Source organism: Oncorhynchus keta, chromosome 37 (genome assembly GCF_023373465.1).
Source record: "Oncorhynchus keta strain PuntledgeMale-10-30-2019 chromosome 37, Oket_V2, whole genome shotgun sequence".
Taxonomy (NCBI): Eukaryota; Metazoa; Chordata; class Actinopteri; order Salmoniformes; family Salmonidae; genus Oncorhynchus; species Oncorhynchus keta.
The window spans coordinates 4,792,751-4,812,838 of NC_068457.1; the positions used below are offsets into that span (position 1 = coordinate 4,792,751).

Sequence of the window (20,088 nt, forward strand, 5' to 3'; positions counted from 1 at the left end):
AATGTATGCAAACAGACAAATGTTTTTTCTTGGTGAAATTATTATATTATACAATATCAATACTTGTTGCAGCTTGTCTAAGTCCTATCAACTGATTTCAGTCAGTGTATGGCTGCATTGTTTAAATGTAATGTTGGCATATAGACAGAAAATTGTGTTCAGATTCAGTGGCATGTTTAAGTGCTAGCCCTGAGTTTTCATGGAGCAACCAATTGATTAGGATTAAATACGCTGAACAAAAATATGAATGCAAAAATGTCAAAAGATTTTACTGTGTTACAGTTCATATAAGGAAATCAGTGAATTTAAATACATTCATTAGGACCGAATCTATTGATTTCACATGACTGGGCAGGGGTGCAGCCATAGGTGGGCCTGGGAGGGCATAGGCCCACCCACTTGTCAGCCAGCCAATCAGAATGAGCTTTTCTCCACAAAAGGGCTTTATTTAGACACAGACAGAAATGCTCATGGTCTGCGGTTGTGAGGCAGGTTGGACGTATTGCCAAATTCTATAAAACCATGTTGGAGACAGCTTATGGTAGAGAAATGAACATTACAGTTTCTGTCAACTGCTCTGGTGGACATTCCTGCAGTCAGCATGACAATTGCGCACACCCTCAATTTGAAACATCTGTGGCGTTGTGTGACAAATCTGCACATCTTAAAATGGCCTTTTATTGTCCCCAGCACAAGGTGTAATGATCATGCTGTTTAATCAGTTTCTTGATATGACACACCTGTCAGGTGGATGGATTATCTTGACCAATGAGAAATGCTCACTAACAGGGATGCAAACAAATTTGTGCACACAATTTGAGAGAAATAAGCTTTTTGTGCGTCTGGAACGTTTCAGGGATTTTTAAAATTTTTGCTCATGAAACATTTGCGTTTATATTTTTGTTCAGTGTATTGTATCTATCTATATATTATACTTCTAGTACCTGAGGTCTGTGCCTGGAAATACAATATATACATGGCTAAGCAAGATAGTCCTTAATCAAAGGTACTCTATATCAGTGTTTCCCAACCCTGGTCCTCGAGAACTCCCAAAAGTATACATTTTCGTTGTAGCCCTGGACAATCACACCTCACTTAACTAATTGAGCAATGAAAATGTGTACTTTTGGGGGTACTCTAGGACCAGGTTTGGGAAACACTACTCAATATAATGATGAGATGGTGTTGTCTCCGTCCTAACAATGGGAATTCTTGGAGTTCTCATTTGGTCAAAAGTTTGTCCTCTCCTCCGTGACCTCAGAAACCAATGAGTGTGTCAGTTCGTTAGTAGGCAAGCGGGAGACTGTACTTCCCTCCTCAATAGCATCCTTTTGGCAAGGAAACACAAGTGCATCCTACTGCGGAAGAGTTTCCGATGGGAACGAGATCCGATGGGAACGTTCTAGCCGATGAGAGCGCAGATACGAGTGTGAACAACAGACACAACTCCAATTATAAAATATATTTGCAATGAAATTTGTTTTACAAAATCCCTCACACTCTCACAGACCCCAATACAAAACAAATCCACACTTGGTGCTCTATTCAGTCTGTATCACTAAAGCGTTGCGAGAGAGAAATGTAAAGGTAATTTCTGTTTGAGCCGACATATGCAGCATCTATCGTGAATGCAGCCTTAATTTCAATCATGCTCTAATGTGGACTTCAGCGATATGGACTGAATAGAGCCCTTGGCCTGCTTTTCGCTGTATTCTTGAGTGGATAGTTTTGACGGGAGTGGAGCCTCGCTTCGCCTCTTCTTCGCTGCCTTACTTTATGTATTATGGTCTTTTGCCACAAATGCATTTCTTACAAGGGGTCGGCAATGATTAAAAACCAACCTGGAAGTAAAAGTTTAGAGTCTCTAAATTACCACTGTTAAATTAGCCTGATTGTCAGATCGGATCCGGTTTTGTCCTCATATGACCTCAGCAAAAATACTTCAGTTCAGAATGGTGCACTGGTCTGCAGCTTGATTTCACACAATCGTGATGAACTCAATGTAGATTATCGATAGACTAGTTTATAGAATTAAATATGAAGCTAATGTCAAAGTAAGGCAAACTAGCGACAATGCTTACACAATACTTATAAAAATAAACTAGGCAAATAATAATAGTATAACGACCCTGGTTCAACAGTAATAATATGTGAAAAAATGTGCATGATCAAGGACAAATATGGTTCTTGTGCACCTCCGAGTGGGGAAAAAAAGTGGGTTTTCTAATTAGACGGTGCGTGCTCATATGCATAAATTAAGAAAAATTATCTTTCAAATTCAAATATAAGCTATATTTTTTGCATGAAAGATACTATACAGAGCTCTTGTGAGGAATGTTGCCCCCTACCGTCAATCAATAGTTGTATTTATTATGGATCCCCGAAGCTACTCTTCTTGGGGTCCGGCAAAATTAAGGCAGTTATACAATTTTAAAAAATTACAATACATTCATTACTGATTTCACAACACACTGTGTGCCTTCAGTGTGTGCCCTCAGGCCCCTACTCCACTACCACATACTACCAGCTGTACACAGCCCATCTGTAAATAGCCCATCCAAACAACTACCTACCTCATCCCCATATTTGTTTTTCTGCTCTTTTGCACACCAGTATATCTACTTGCTGTAACGGTCTGAGTGTAGTGGGTGAGGAGTCAGGTGCAGGAAGCAGAGAGTTCAGGGGAGTGCTATTTTAATGCACAGAGAAATGGCGAACATAAGCCAACCCTCACGAAAACACAGGGCGTAATGAACAAACAAATGCCTCAAACAGGGGGACTTAAACTGTCCAGAAAAAACCCACAAAATGGGAAAACACTAAACCCATAGACGTGCACACAAGTACACCAAACAGACGGTCACAATAATTAATCCCGCACAAGGAACCAGGCGGGCCGGCTGACTAATAAAGCCTTACTACTAACTACCTAACTCAAAACAGGTGCACTCAATAAACACATAAGGAGGGGGAGGAAATAATCAGTGGCAGCTAGTAGGCCTGCGATGATGACGGGAAGGGGAGTGTCCTTCGGTTGGAGTAGTGACACTTGCACATCCTCATCTGCACATATCACTCCATTGTAAATTGCTAAATTGTAATTACTTCGCCACTATTGGCCTATTTATTTGTTATTTTTCTATTGTGTTATTGACTGTACATTTGTTTATCCCATGTGCATCTCTGTTGTTTTTGTCACACTGCTTTGCTTTATATTGGCCAGGTCGCAGTTGTAAATGAGAACTTGTTCTCAACTGGCCTACCTGGTGAAATAAAAAATAAATAAAAATATCTACGACCAATCATGTTAATGTGGAGCTATACGGGAGCCCTCCGCATTGTTACAAAATGTAGGAGGCACACGGCATCGCCGTACAGTGCTCGATTTGTCCTCCGCAAGTCTACAGAGGCTTCGCAATTGCGTTACACCCTCCGTACTGCGCCTCTGGACGCACTTTCGGATCAAGCATAAATCGGTTTAAATCGGCTATTAGGTTGCAGAGGTTGAGACGAGGACCCCACAATACATGCCACAAGAACAGACTATGGGAGTCACACAGTACTACTTAGAGCCATGACTTCATGGAACTCTATTCCACATCAAGTAACTGACGCAAGCAGTAAAATTAGATTAAAAAAAAAACAGATACATAAACACCTTATGGAACAGCGGGGACTGTGAAGCAACACAAACATTGACACACACGAGCACGCACGCGCGCACGTACACACACACACACACACGATAACATACATACATACACATGGATTAAGTACTGTAGATATGTGGTAGAGGTGGAGTAGGGGCTTGGTACATCCGAACATCACACCTGTGGGACAGGTACAGGATGGCAACAACAACTGCCCGAGTTACACCAGGAACGTAAAATACCTCCATCAGTGCTCAGACTGTCTTCAATAGGCTGAGAGAGGCTGGACTGAAGGCTTGTAGGCCTGTTGTAGGCAGGTCCTCACCAGACATCACCGGCAACAACGTTGCCTATGGGCACACACCCACCTTCGCTGGACCAGACAGGACTGGCAAAAAGTGCTCTTCACTGACGAGTCGCGGTTTTGTCTCACCAGGGGTGATGGTCAGATTCGCGTTTATCGTTACACCGAGGCCTGTACTCTTATTGATTTGGAGGTGGAGGGTCTGTCATGGTCTGGGGCGGAGTGTCACAACATCATCAGACTGAGCTTGTTGTCATTGCAGGCAATCTCAATGCTGTGCGTTACAGGGAAGACATCCTCCTCCCTCAGGCTCATCCTGACATGACCCTCCAGCATGATTATGCCACCAGCCATTCTACTAGTTCTGTGCGTGATTTCCTGCAAGAAAGTGTTTTGCCATGGCCAGCGAAGAGCCCGGATCTCAATCCCATTGAGCCGGTCTGGGACCTGTTGGATTGGAGGGTGAGGGCCGTTTCCCCAGAAATGTCCAGGAACTTGCAGGTGCCTAGGTGGAAGAGTGGGGTAACATCTCACAGTAAGAACTGACAAATCTGGTGCAGTCCATGAGGAGGAGATGCACTGCAGTACTTAATGCAGCTGGTGGCCACACCAGGTACTGACTGTTACTTTTGATTTTGATCTCCCCTTTGTTCAGGGATGTATTATTCCATTTCTATTAGTCACATGTTTGTGGAACTTGTTCAGTTCATGTCTCAGTTGTTGAATCTTGTTATGTTCATACAAATATTTACACATGTTAAGTTTGCTGAAAATAAAAGCAGTTGACAGTGAGAGGACGTTTCTTTTTTTGATGAGTTTTTAATGATTTGTATAGACATTTACAAGCCTGGCTGGAGTTAACAGCAGGTGGAGGATCGATCCACCTTCTTAACATGGATAAAGCCTGAGCTGCAATGTAAAGCTAACTGAATCTGGCTAGCTTCATAATACCCTAAGTAGATCTGGCTAATGTCGTAGTACACATGCCTTCAGAAAGTATTCACACCCCTGGACTTTTTCCACATTTTGTTGTGTTACAGCCTGAATTTAAAATGGATTAAATTAAGATTTTCTGTGTCACAATACCCCATAATGTCAAAGTGGAATTATGTTTTAAGACATGTCTATATATTAATAAAAAATAAAAATTCTGACATGTCTTGAGTCAATAGGATTTAAACCCCTTTCTTATGACAAGTCCAAATAAGTAAAAATGTGCTTAACAAGTCACATAATAATTTGCATAGACTCACTCTGTGTGCAATAATAGTGTTTAACATGATTTTTGAATGAGTACCTCATCTCTTTACCCCACACAGACAATTACCTGTTCCTCTTGTCAAGCAGTGAATTTCAAACACAGAATAAACTACAAAGAACGAGGGAGGTTGTCCAATGCCTACAAAAAAGGGCACCTATTGGGCAAAAAAGCAGACATTTAATATCCCTTCGGTGCAGTTATTAATTACACTTTGGATGGTGTGTAAGTCCCAGTTGGTATTAGACAGAACGCGCAGCCCGCGGCTGTGGGGAAAACAACCAATAGTCAATTCCGTAGCCACTGACCGAAACATTAAGCTAACCAAGCCCAACACGACAAACAAACGGAATATACAGATACAAATCAAATCAAATTTTATTTGTCACATACACATGGTTAGCAGATGTTAAATGCGAGTGTAGCGAAATGCTTGTGCTTCTAGTTCCGACAATGCAGTGATAACCAACAAGTAATCTAACTAACAATTCCAAAACTACTGTCTTATACACAGTGTAAGGGGATAAGGAATATGTACATAAGGATATATGAATGAGTGATGGTACAGAGCAGCATACAGTAGATGGTATCGAGTACAGTATATACATATGAGATGAGTGTGTAGACAAAGTAAACAAAGTGGCATAGTTAAAGTGGCTAGTGATACATGTGTTACATAAGGATGCAGTCGATGATGTAGAGTACAGTATATACATATGCATATGAGATGAATAATGTAGGGTAAGTAACATTATATAAGGTAGCATTGTTTAAAGTGGCTAGTGATATATTTACATAATTCCCATCAATTCCCATTATTAAAATGGCTGGAGTTGGGTCAGTGTCAATGACAGTGTGTTGGCAGCAGCCACTCACTGTTAGTGGTGGCTGTTTAACAGTCTGATGGCCTTGAGATAGAAGCTGTTTTTCAGTCTCTCGGTCCCAGCTTTGATGCACCTGTACTGACCTCGCCTTCTGGATGATAGCGGGGTGAACAGGCAGTGGTTCGGGTGGTTGATGTCCTTGATGATCTTTATGGCCTTCCTGTAACAACGGGTGGTGTAGGTGTCCTGGAGGGCAGGTAGTTTTGCCCCCGGTGATGCGTTGTGCAGTCCTCACTACCCTCTGGAGAGCCTTACGGTTGAGGGCGGAGCAGTTGCCGTACCAGGCGGTGATACAGCCCGCCAGGATGCTCTCGATTGTGCATCTGTAGAAGTTTGTGAGTGCTTTTGGTGACAAGCCGAATTTCTTCAGCCTCCTGAGGTTGAATAGGCGCTGCTGCGCCTTCTTCACGACGCTGTCAGTGTGAGTGGACCAATTCAGTTTGTCTGTGATGTGTATGCCGAGGAACTTAAAACTAGCTACCCTCTCCACTACTGTTCCATCGATGTGGATAGGGGGTGTTCCCTCTGCTGTTTCCTGAAGTCCACAATCATCTCCTTAGTTTTGAGTGGAGTTACAAATGGACTATTACTAAAGGAGTTAAATGTTTTACCTATGATGAAATGTTTTTCACACACATAGCTACATGTAGCCTACTTGGACACCGGTTCCCCACAATTTCCCACTCTCCCGCACCGAGTAGCCTGAAGCCACAGGGCTGTTTCACACAGGGTCCATTTTCCTATGTGGGAGCATGGCAAACTGTAGTTTGGGATATTTGACCTGGTTACATTTACTTTGAACACAGCAGCTTTTCGGGATGTTTTGTTATTTCTGTATACCAAAAATCGACAATGAAGTTGGCTCTTTTATACTGGAGGTCAATGGGAAAGAATGTTGGTTTTCCCCAATTTGCAAAGATAGACATCCTTCCTAACTCAGTTGCCGGAGAGGAAGGAAACCGCTCAGGGATATCACCATGAGGCCAATGGTGACTTTAAAATAGTTACAGAGTTGAATGGCTGTGATAGAAGAAAACTGAGGATGGATCAACAACCTTGTAGTTACTCCACAATCCCTAACCTAAATGACAGAGTGAAAAGAAGGAAGCCTGTACAGAATAAAACAATTCCAAACATGCATCCTGTTTGCAATAAGGCACTAAAGTAAAACTGCAAAAAGTGTCAAAAAATGTACTTTCTGTCCTGAATACAAAGCGTTATGTTTGGGGCAAATCCAACACTTCACTGAGTACCACTCTTCATATTTTCAAGTATGGTGGTGGCTGCATCATGTTATGGGTATGTGTGACACATGAATCAGAATCATAAAACACGGGACGAGATGTTAAAAACTGTCCATTGTGCCAATAGATGGAATGCACTCACATGAGATTTGCCGTGATGTTGACAGAGTGGCATGGGAGGTTTATTTCTTAGACTGGGGTAAGATGTCAATTTTGGGACACATCCTCAGTAGTGTGCCTTCGAATCAGTGGGTGTTTCGGCCTTTAATCACTAAACACCCTCATCAAAGGTGGCCAGCTAAAGGGTAATCAAGCCTTAGCTTGTGTCCCATGCCCAATTAAGATGTCCCACGGGACTATGCAAGGCAGGGGCGTCCTCTTCCCTGAGCCAGCCATACAGCTGACCGCATACCTTAAGCACAGGAAAAAATCCTACAGGAAAACCTGGTTCAAATTCAAATTCATCTTTCAGCAGCACAATAACCTAAAATACAAGGTCAAATATACATTGAATGTTCCTGAGTGGCATAGTTACAGTTTTGACTTAAACCGACTTGAAAATCAATGGCAATACTTGAAAATGGCTGTCTAGCAATGACCAACAACCAACTTGACAGAGCTTGAAGAATGTAAAAAGAATAATGTGCAAATATTGTACAATCCAGATGTACAAAGCTCTTAGAGACGTACCCAGAAAGAGTCACAGCTGTAATTGATGCCAAAAGGTTTGACTCAGGAGGTTAAATACTTATGTAAATGAATTTTTCTGTATTTCATTTTCCATAAGTTTCTAAAAATATGTTTTCACTTTATCAATATGAGGTATTATGTGTAGATGGGTGAGACAAAAAAATATTTAATCAATATTGAATTCAGGCTGTAACGAGATCAACACAAGCTTTTGATATAGTTAATCATTCTATCTTATTGAGTAAGTTGTCTGTGTTAGGCCTTGGCCTGTTTGTGGTTTCAGATTTATCTTAGTGACAGAACCCAAGCTATTATGATAGAAGGGGTTAAATCCACATTTATTCAAGTACAGTGGCTTGCAAAAGTATTCTCCTCGCTTGGAATTTTTCCCCTTTTGTTGTCTTACAACCTGGAATCAAAATAGATTTTTTGGGGGTTTGTATCATTTGATTTACACAACACGCCTATGCCAGATGCTAAATATTTTTTTGTGAAACATCCAAGAAATAAGACAAAAAAACAGAAGTTCAGCATGCATAACTATTCAACCCCAAAGTCAATACATTGTAGAGACAACTTTTGCAGCAATTACAGCTGCAGGTCTCTTGGAGTATGTCTCTATAAGCTTGGCACATCTAACCACTGGGATTTTTGAACATCAAGGCAAACCTGGAAGTTGGATGGATTCTCCTGGTGTACAGCAATCTTTAAATCATACCACAGATTCTCAATTGGATTGAGGTCTGGGCTTTGACTAGGCCATTCCAAGACATTTAAATGTTTCTCCTTAAACCACTCGAGTGTTGCTTTAGCAGTATGCTTGGGGTCATTGTCCTGCTGGAAGGTGAACCTCCATCCCAGTCTCAAATCTCTGGAAGACTGAAACAGGTTGCCCTAAAGAATTTCCCTGTATTTAGCGCCATCCATCATTCCTTCAATTCTGACCAGATTCCCAGTCCCTGCCGATGGAAAACACCACCATGCTTCACTGTGGGGATGGTGTTCTTGGGGTGATGAGAGGTGTTGGGGTTTGCACCAGACACTATGTTTTCCTTAATGGCCAAAAAAGCTCAATTTTAGTCTCATCTGACCAGAGTACTTTCTTCCATATGTTTGAAAAGTCTCCCACATACCTTTTGGCGAACACCAAACGTGTTTGCTTATTTATTATTTTTTTCCCCCAGCTCCAATACTTCAATCTCCTCTGTGGATCTTTGCAGCTCCTTCAGGGTTATCTATGGTCTCTTTGATTTAATGCCCTCCTTGCCTGGTCTGTGAGTTTTGGTGGGTGGCCCTCATGGCAGGTTTGTTGTGGTGCCATATTCTTTCTATTTTTAATAATAATTTAATGGTGCTCTGTGGGATGTTCAAAGTTTAGGATGTTTTTGTATAACCCAACCCTTATCTGTACTTCCTCCACAACTTTGTCCCTGACCTGTTTGGAGAGCTCCTTGTTCTTCATGGTGCCACTTGCTTGATGGTGCCCCTTGCTTAGTGGTGTTGAAGACTCTGGGGCCTTTTAGAACAGGTGTATATATACTGAGATCAGGTGACAGATCACGTGACACTTAGATTGCACACAGGTGGACTTTATTTAACTAATTATGTGACTTCTGAAGGTAATTGGTTGCACCAGATCTTATAAAGGGGGTGAATACATATGCACATACCACTTTACCGTTTTTTTGGTCTATTTTTTTAAAACAAGTAATGTTTTTCATTTCACTTCACAAAGTTGGACTATTTTGTATATGTCCATTACATGAAATCCAAATAAAAATCAATTTAAATTACAGGTTGTAATTGAACAAAATAGGAAAAACACCAAGGGGGGTGAATACTTTTGCCAGGCACTGTACTTAAAAGGGTACCCCAGGGTTCGATTTTGAGATCATTGTTGTTCACGTTGTATTTAAATGACATTACAAATACTGTTAACATCTGTAACAATTATATAATACCTCACAATCAAATGCAGACTGTATTATCTCCAAAGAGAATTATCTTCGGTTATTGTCACAGCCATGTATATCTCCCCTCAAACCGATACCAAGACGGCCCTCAAGGAACTTCACTGGGCTTTATGCAAACTGGAAACCATATATTCACACTGCTATGCTATATCTTGGCCAGGTCGCAGTTGTAAATGAGAACTTGTTCTCAACTAGCCTACCTGGTTAAATAAAGGTGAAATAAAAAATAAAAAAATATTATAGTATTCAACTTATATGACTTGTTAAGCACATTTTTTACTCCTGAACTTATGTAGGTGTGCCATACAAAGGTGCTGAATACTTACTGACTCAAGACATTTCAGCTTTTCATTTTAAATGAATTTGTAAAAATGTCAAACATAATTCCACGTTGACATTATGGGTTATTGTAGGTCAGTGACCAAGAATCTCAGTCTGTAACACAAAATATGGAAAAAGTCAAGAGGTGTGAATACTTTCTGGAAGACATTTATTAAATTAAAATTACTTGGAACTGAATTGCAGGTGTTTTAACGGTCCAACAATTAAAAAATATATAAATAATATTAGGTTTTTTTGCTCAGAACTTGGAGAACCAAATAAAATAGGCCTGCAGGCCACCTGTTGGCCCTCTATTTTCTATTTATTTTTCACACCCTGTTTTTCTCCTCAATTTCGTGGTATCCAATTAGTAGTTACAGTCTTGTTTCATCACTGCAACTCCCGTATGGACTCGGGAGAGGTGAAGGTCAAGAGCTGTGCGTCCTCTGAAACACAACCCAACCAAGCCACACTTCTTCTTGACACAATGCCCACTTAACACGGAAGCCAGCCGCACCAATGTGTCGGAGGAAATACTGTGCACCTGGCAACCACCAATTTAGATTACTTACATACAGGTGCATATGCTAATAATTGTGCATTCTGTAGGTTTAGATAGATTAGAAAACTGTTTTTAAATTACACCAAATGGAAAATTGCATTTGGCGCTCTGGCTTACATTAAAGGGATAAAAACAGACATAAAACATACACTTTAAGCACATTAAGCATTTATGTGTCAGATCCTCTGTCTTATTTGGGATAAAATATTTTTTCGACCATTCTTCCAAGCGAGTGGCACTTTTAGTCTCTCACCAGATGGAAGCATTTGGAATGTGTGGGGGGGTTGAGTTGTTGTTGGATACCTAGAGTGCTTTCCTTGTGAGGTGTTGTTTGTACAGTTCATGAAGTGGTGTTGGCCTGATTTACAAAATCGTGTATTTGTAAAATGGTGTCTTAAACTAGGCCTATTTCGTTGTATTGCCTACGAGTTTATGGGATACAACTAATAGACTATACCCACTAGATGTCACTGAATGGAAAGGAAACATTCTGGGTGTATTTTTATGGCGAGCTCTCAGTGTCCAGACAGCGCCAGGGGCCGTTCCCACCTTGTTAGTTAGGCTGCCGCTGCTAGTGGGCAGGGCCGTTCAGCGGCTGGGGTTTCTTTACGCTTTCATTATTTCTAGACCTCATTTTTTATTTCTATACAAGTGAACTATGTTCATATTCAGGACGCTGTTCGGTAAGATTTAATTTGATTTGTGTTAGTGTAAGGGACTTTAAAGATAATTGCGGCTCTGGGTGTTTAAGAGCAAATTTACAAGGGAATATCAGCGCAATGATGGAGGTAGAATTGTCAAGTGCACATCGAAGTCAACAGGTAAGAGAAGGGGCTGAATACCATGCTTCATAGGCGGCCTAACAAATGTGTTTCTGACCCAAGAGACACGCTTAGACTATAGAAATTGTGTCATAAGCCATTGTTGTAATCCTGTGGTAGGCTACTTAAAATGTTGCAGTATAGGCAACAGTATAGTAGACAGAAGGGGAGGCTAAGAAACTAGTCATAAAGTTGACTAGGCAACCTGGATTAGGCTATTTTGTGTTATATGGAACAAATTAAATGTAGCATAAATAAAGCCTATTGAATAAATGTGGATTGAAATGATTTTAATAGGCATAGAATCTCACTTTTTCCAACATTTGCTTGTTGTGAACCGTTTCTCATAAATCTGTAGAAAAATCTGCAAAGTAATTGGACAGCCTCATACTTAAGTTCTTTACCACAGCTGTAGCCTATAACACAGTTTCAACCTGTTTCATAAAGATTCAAATCCACGTTTAAGGTTGAATTTCGAAAGCAGGACGTCTTTGAATTGGTCAGAAAAAAAACATTTTATACATCTGATTCTTCCCCAAAAATGCCATCCAGTTTATTGTTTGTCGAGAGCCCCCTCCGGGACTGTGGTTGTACCCTGTAGCGTGTGATCTCTGTATCGATGGCATATCATCAGTGGCCACCTTCGCTCAGTCCACTAGGTCCACAATTGTAGGCAGTCTCATAGAGGAATGTTTGTTTGTAAAAGCTTATGTTTTGAAGTTCTTTGAATGAAATATATTAAAGGAAGAGATTGGCAAAGATAAATGTATCTTGATACAACTACAATATACTCCAAAGATGTATCAAGCAAAAATATTTTTGCAAAGCATTGTATTCAGATAAACATTCTCAGTAAATGTAACAGACATTTTACTTGCTATAACTGTGATATATGGTTGAATGCACTGACTTTTAAGTTGCTGCTAAAATGGCCACAATTAAATGTGCTAAAGAACCTGCAAAGCACAGTGGGTATTGTTATAATAAGGGGTGGAGCTCATAAGACTAGTGGCCAGTTTGCTTTGCACGTGTTCATTTTGACGTTTACATGTTGGTAATTTAGCAGACAATCTTAATACATCATAGTGCTATTAGATTTCCTATACCAAAGCAGCAAATTTGGGGTGATAGAGGGCCACAAAATTGTGAACTGCTATAAAAAATACAATTTACTGCTCTTGAATGTATCTTGTTACAAAATACATTGGTTTGTAGTACAGGCCAGCGAAATACAAATGACAAAATACTCAAAGTAATTGAAATACATGCAACAGAAATACTGCCAATCTCTGATTATAGGCCTACTGCACTTTATCAAGCTGAGTTCTATGATATAGTTGGACCTTGTAGGTGGATGAACAGCTCTCTTGTTATGATGGAATTGGTTGTCGTAAACACATCAATGAAGAGCCACAGTAGTAAATATTACCCTCTTCATTTAAAGGGTGATATAACCTAGGATACTGATGGTGTGAATACAAAGCATATTGTATTATTTTCTATTCTACTTTATTCCATTCTACCAAAGTCTTTGATGACTGCTCATGCCATGGGGTGGGGGTTATTAAAGGGGTATCTGCAGCATTCTCCCAACCACTGTTTAGGTAAAAAGGTTAAGGATGGAGCTGGAGACATCTAACCACTCTCAAATGTATAGACAGGAATGACCATCCATTATAATTTTAACCATGTTGTGAGGCTATACGGTGTTTGTTTACATTTACTTTATTTACAAACATTGGAGTACAATAAGCTTATATTTTGGATTCTAATTGGGTACGACAGTTGAACAGTTGAACTAAGCTCATGTCATGAGGCATATATTCTTCAATAATCATTGGGTACAAAAAGTTGATGTAATGGGTACAAAAAGTTGATGTAATGTCCTGAGTGTATAGATGGTTTGGGCAATAAGGTCAACAGGTAAACACCATTCTGTTTTTTCAAAGTAAGCCTACTAGTAGACCAGCCAACCTATAAAAAGTGCTTGAAAAAAAAGATTAAAGGTTGTCATTCATGCTAGATCAAACAATAATGGATGGGGTTACTATACACATCTGGCGTTACTATACACAAAGTAAGACCAGATGTCACTTTACATTTAGATTAAGGCCATCTTCAAGATATTCAAGTTAAAATTAGGTGAAAATTGTAATACACTGAGCAAAAATATAAACGCAACTAACCATCTATGGATTTCACATGACTGGGAATACGTACACTAATGTTCGAAAGTTTGGACTCACTTAGAAATGTCCTTGTTTTGAAATAGAAATGCACATTTTTTGTCTATTAAAATAACATCAACTTGATCAGAAATACAGTGTAGACATTGTTAATGTTGTAAATGGCTAGAAAGAGGAGTGGGAGGCAAGGATACTGCTACCATTAAGATTGCACCTAAATAAACCATTTATCGGATCATCAAAAACTTCAAGGAGAGCGGTTCAGGTCGCACAGTACTACATAGAGCAATGCCTAATTGGAACTCTATTCCACATCAAGTATTGGCACAGACACATGCATACACATACACACACATGATAACATACACGCTATACATACACATGGATTAAGTCATGTAGATACAATGCCTTGCAAAAGTATGAATCCCCCTTGACGTTTTTCCTATTTTGCTGCATTTGATTTGGATTTCATTTATTGGACATACACAACATAGTCCAAATTGGTGAAGTATGCTTAGGATCATTGTCCTGCTGGAAGGTAAACCTCCGTCCCAGTCTCAAATCTCTGGAAGACTGAAACAGGTTGCCCTCAAGAATTTCCCTGTATTTAGCGCCATCCGTCATTCCTTCAATTCTGATGATAAACATCGGTGTTCTCGGTGTGATGGTGTTCTCGGTGTGATGAGAGGTGTTGGGTTTAAGCCAGATATAGCATTTTCCTTGATGGCCAAAAAGCTCAATTTTAGTCTCATCTGACCAGAGTACCTTCTTCCATATGTTTGAAAAGTCTCCCACATGCCTTTTGGAGAACACCTTGCGTGTTTGCTTATTTTTTCCTTTAAGCAATGGCTTTTTTCTGGCAACTTTTCCGTGAAGCCAAGCTCTTTGGAGTGTATGGCGTAAAGTGGTTCTATGAACAGACACTCCAATCTCCACTGTGGAGCTTTGCAGCTCCTTCAGGGTTATCTTTGGTATTTTTGTTGCCTCTCTGATTAATGCCCTCCTTGCCTGGTCTGTGAGTTTTGGTAGGCGGCCCTCTCTTGGCAGGTTTGTTGTGGTGCCATATTCTTTACATTTTTTATTAATGGATTTAATCGTGCTCCGTGGGATGGTCAAAGTTTCTGATATTTTTTAAACCCAACATTGATCTGTACTTCTCCACAACAGTTTGGAGAGCTCCTTGGTCTTCACGGTGCAGCTTGCTTGATGGTGCCCCTTCCAGACTCTGGGGCCTTTCAGAACAGGTGTATATTTACTGAGATCATGTGACAGATCATGTGACACTTTGATTTCACACAGGTGGACTTTATTTAACGAATTATGTGACTTCTGGAGGTAATTGGTTGCACCAGATCTTATTTTGGGGCTTCATAGCAAAGGGGGTGAATACATACAGTGGGGCAAAAAAGTATTTAGTCAGCCACCAATTGTGCAAGTTCTCCCACTTAAAAAGATGAGAGAGGCCTGTAATTTTCATCATAGGTACACTTCAACTATGACAGACAAAATGAGAAGAAATAAAATCCAGAAAATCAAATTTTGGGATTTTTAATGAATTTATTTGCAAATGATGGTGGAAAATAAGTATTTGGTCACCTACAAACAAGCAAGATTTCTGGCTCTTACAGACCTGTAACTTCTTCTTTAAGAGGCTCATCTGTCCTCCACTCGTTACCTGTATTAATGGCATCTGTTTGAACTTGTTATCAGTATAAAAAACACCTGTCCACAACCTCAAACAGTCACACTCCAAACTTCACTATGGCCAAGACGAAAGAGCTGTCAAAGGACACCAGAAACAAAATTGTGGACCTGCACCAGGCTGAGAAGACTGAATCTGCATAGGTAAGCATCTTGGTTTGAAGAAATCAACTGTGGGAGCAATTATTAGGAAATGGAAGACATACAAGACCACTGATAATCTCCCTCGATCTGGGGCTCCACGCAAGATCTCACCCCGTGGGGTCAAAATGATCACAAGAACGGTGAGCAAAAATCCCAGAACCACATGGGGGGACCTGGTGAATGACCTGTAGAGAGCTGGGACCAAAGTAACAAAGCCTACCATCAGCAAGGGCATTGAAGATGAAACGTGGCTGGGTCTTTCAGCATGACAATGATTCCAAACACACCGCCCGGGCAACGAAGGAGTGGCTTCGTAAGAAGCATTTCAAGGTCCTGGAGTAGCCTAGCCAGTCTCCAGATCTCAACCCCATAGAAAATCTTTGGAGGGAGTTGAAAGTATGTGTTGCCCAGCAACAGCCCCAAAACATCACTGCTCTAGAGGAGATTTGCATGGAGTAATGGGCCAAAATACGAGCAACAGTGTGTGAAAACCTTGTGAAGACTTACAGAAAACATTTGACCTCTGTCATTGCCAACAAAGGGTATATAACAAAGTATTGAGATAAACTTTTGTTATTGACCAAATACTTATACCAAATACTTGACCAAATACTTATTCTCCACCATAATTCATTAAAAATTCTATAATGGGGCCTCCCGGGTGGCACAGCGGTTAAGGGAGTTGTACTGCAGTGCCAGCTGTGCCATCAGAGACCCTGGGTTCGTGCCCAGGCTCTGTCGTAACCGGCCGCGACCGGGAGGTCCGTGGGGTGACGCACAATTCGTTGTCCGAGTTAGGGAGGCTGACTAAATACTTTTTTGCCCCACTGTTGGCCGGTATGGATGTCCTTGTCTCATCGCGCACCAGCGACTCCTGTGGCGGGCCGGGCGCAGTGCGCGCTAACCAAGGTTGCCAGGTGCACGGTGTTTCCTCCGACACATTGGTGCGGCTGGCTTCCGGGTTGGATGCGCGCTGTGGGTTAGGGTTAGGGGTTGATAGGACATTCACAGCTCAATAGGGACTCATTGGAACGCAGCGCTTTCAAAATATGGGGCACTTCCGGATTGGATTTTTCTCAGGCTTTCGCCTGCAACATCAGTTCTGTTATACTCAGATAATATCTTTACAGTTTTGGAAACGTTAGAGTTTAGTTTTCTATCCAAAGCTGTCAATTATATGCATATTCTAGCATATTGTCCTGACAAAGTATCTCGTTTAAAACGGGAACGTTTTTTTTCCAAAAATGAAAATACTGTCCCTAGAGTCGCAACAGGTTAAGAAGCTTGGTTGGGTTGTGTATCGGAGGACGCATGACTTTTGACCTTCGTCTCTCCCAAGCCCGTACGGGAGTTGTAGCGATGAGACAAGATAGTAGCTACTAAAACAATTGGATACCACGAAATTGGAGAGAAAAAGGGGTAAAATTCAAACAAAACAAAAAAAATCCTACAATGTGATTTTCTGGATTTTTTTTTCTCATTTTGTCTGTCATAGCTGAAGTGTACCTGTGATGAACATTACAGGCCTCTCTCATCTTTTTAAGTGGGAGAACTTGCACAATTGGTGGCTGACTAAATACTTTTTTGCCCCACTGTACCTGTGATGTGAGAAATGTTTTGTTGTCTGAATACAGCTGTGACGACCCTTTGGGAAGAATTAAACTTGGTTAAGCTTCTCTATTGTCCGTGAGTTATTTACTCTGAAAAATAAGAACCTAACACAAGTTTTAGTTGAGGTTTAGGGTTTAGTGAGTGTTTTGTTCCAAATCCAATGCTTTTAGTTTTATAAATATTTAGGGCTAACTTATTCCTTGCCACCCACTCTGAAACTAACTGCAGTTATTTGTTGACTGTTGCAGTCATTTCAGTCGCTGTAGTAGATGACATGTAATAGTGTTGAGTCATCCACATTACATAGGAACTCTGGCTTTACTCAAAGTCAGTGGCATGTCGTTAATAAACATTGAAAAAAGCAAGGGGCCTAATCAGCTACCCTGGGGAATTCCTGATTCTAACTGGATTATATTTGGATAACAATATTATTTATATTTATATTTATATTATATTTGATTAAAGAACACCCTCTGTGTTCTGTTAGACAAGTAACTATTTAGCCACATTATAGCAGGGGGTGTAAAGCCGTAACACATGTTTTTCCAGCAGTACACTATGCTCAATAATGTCAAAAGCTCAAAAGCTGCACTGATGTCTAACAAGACAGCCCCCACAATAATTTAATCATCAGTTTCTCTCAGCCAATCATCAGTCATTTGTGTAAGTGCTGTGCTTGTTGAGTGTCCTTCCCTATAAGCATGCTGAAATTCTGTTATCAATTTGTTTACTGTAAAATAGTATTGTATCTGGTCAAGCACAATTAACCCTCCTCAGGACTTTAAACGGCCCCACAAACCGGGGGCTGAGCTTCTGGCAGGGCAGGCGGAGTGGCCTCGTCTGGCTTTGATGCCAAGGTGCTAGGGCCGGCTGATACCCCAACACGCACTGGAAAGGAATGAGGTTAGTGGTGGTGGGAGTTCTGCGCATACTCAGCCCAAGGTAGAACATTTTCCCACTCCCCATTCCAGTTCTGACAGTAACACCTCAGGAACCTGCACACCTCCTGATTGATCTACCTGTCCATTAGCTTGAGGACGGTACCCGGAGGTGAGACTGACCGTGACCCTCAGGTGTTCCATGAACGCTTTCCATACGCTTGAGGTGAACTGAAGGCCACGGTCTGACACAATGTCCTCCAGGATCCCGTAGTGCCGGAAGACGTGCATATAAAGAGCCTCCACAGTTTGCTTGGGATGATGGGATTCCAGGCAGAGGAAGGAGGCGACAAGCTTTGGAAAACCGGTCCACAACGAAGAGAACGGTGGTTTTCTCCTGGGAGGGGGGAAGGTCAGTGACAAAGTCCACCGAGAGGTGAGACCAGGATCATTGTGGAACCGGCAGGGGAAGAATCTTTTATACGGGAGGTGTCTGGGTGTCTTAGACTGGGCACAGATGGATCAGGAAGAGACTTCTCAGTCAGGCAGGCGGTGGTACGGCTTATCCCAGGATGACTCGACACAGGTGCCTGGGGCACCCAGGTAAGGAGTCGGTCCCCCACACCCGTGGGCACATAGGCGTGGTTTTTCGTGGAGGTGAGACAGGGAGTCCGCCTTCACGTTCTTCGAGCTTGGCCTATAAGAAAGCATGAATTGGAACCTGGCGAAGAATAGAGCCCATCTGGCCTGTCTTGGGTTTAGCCTCTTCGCTGCCCTGATGTACTCCAGGTTGCGGTGGTCCATCCACACCAGGAAAGGGTGTTTGGACCCCTCCAGCCAGTGCCTCCACACCTTCAGAGTCTTCTTCACTTCCAAGAATTCCCGGTCCCGACATCGTAGTTCCTCTGAGCGGGGCTCAGCTGCTTGGAGTAGAAGGCGCAGGGCCGCAGCTTCGGAGGGGTTCCTGTGCACTGGGACAGCACTGCCCTGACTCCCACTTTGAAGGTATCCACCTCAACGATGAAAGGAAGTGAGGGGTCGGGATGTGCCAGCACGGGAGCAGTGATGAAGCGTGCCTTCAGTGTCTCGAACGCCCTCTCCACCATCCCACGAAGCCGCGGGGGACCTCCTGTCAGCAGGGAGGTAAGAGGTGCGACCACCGTGCTGAAACCCAGGATGAACCTCCAGGAATCACTGAACTGCTTTCAGAGTTAGGCATGAGCCATGACCTGACTGCACTGATGCGTTGCTCCTCCATCTCCACTCCCTCCGTGTATATAAGGTAGCCCAAAATGAACACGGACCTCTGGAAAAACAAGCACTTCTCTTGTTTAACATATAGATCATGCTCCAACAGTCTTCCCAGCACAGTCCTGACTAACGAGACATGCTGGGCGCGGTCAGCAGAATAGACCAAGATTTCATATATATAAAGCACTACGCCCCTTCCCAGCATGTCCCGAAACACCTCGTTGATAAAGGCCTGGAAGTCTGAAGGAGTATTAGACAGGCCAAAAGGCATCACAAGTTACTCGTAATGGCCCATGGTTGTGGAAAAGGCCGTTTTCCATTCGTTGCCTGCACGAATGCGCACCAGATTGTAGACGCTCCTCAAGTCCAGTTTCGCGAAATTCAATGATGGTTGGGATGAGGAGTAGAGGATAGCTGAAAAAAAGTAGCTTGAGGAGGCTGGTGACGTAGAGGGGTGGATAAAACCTTGCTGGAGGCTCTCCTGTACATAGGTCTCCTTTGCCTCAGTCTCAGCATAGGAGAGGAGATAGACGTGTCCTCTCGGGAGGGCTGTGTCAGACAGCAGGTCAATGGCACAGTTCCAGAGGCAGGAGTGTACCTTGGGTCTTAG

The 20,088-nt window shown here is 41.9% G+C and overlaps 1 protein-coding gene across 1 annotated transcript in view; it reads left to right on the plus strand.

The window, feature by feature from the left end:
• Nucleotides 1–11,458: 11,458 nt before the first annotated feature.
• Nucleotides 11,459–20,088, plus strand: part of LOC118370099 (nuclear factor erythroid 2-related factor 2-like) — a 41,659-nt gene continuing 33,029 nt past the window's right edge. Inside the window, exon 1 of the mRNA XM_052498890.1 lies at nt 11,459–11,707. Within this exon, the coding sequence (XP_052354850.1) occupies nt 11,666–11,707 (42 nt within the window). The 5' untranslated portion in view covers nt 11,459–11,665. The remainder of the gene's footprint in view (nt 11,708–20,088) is intronic.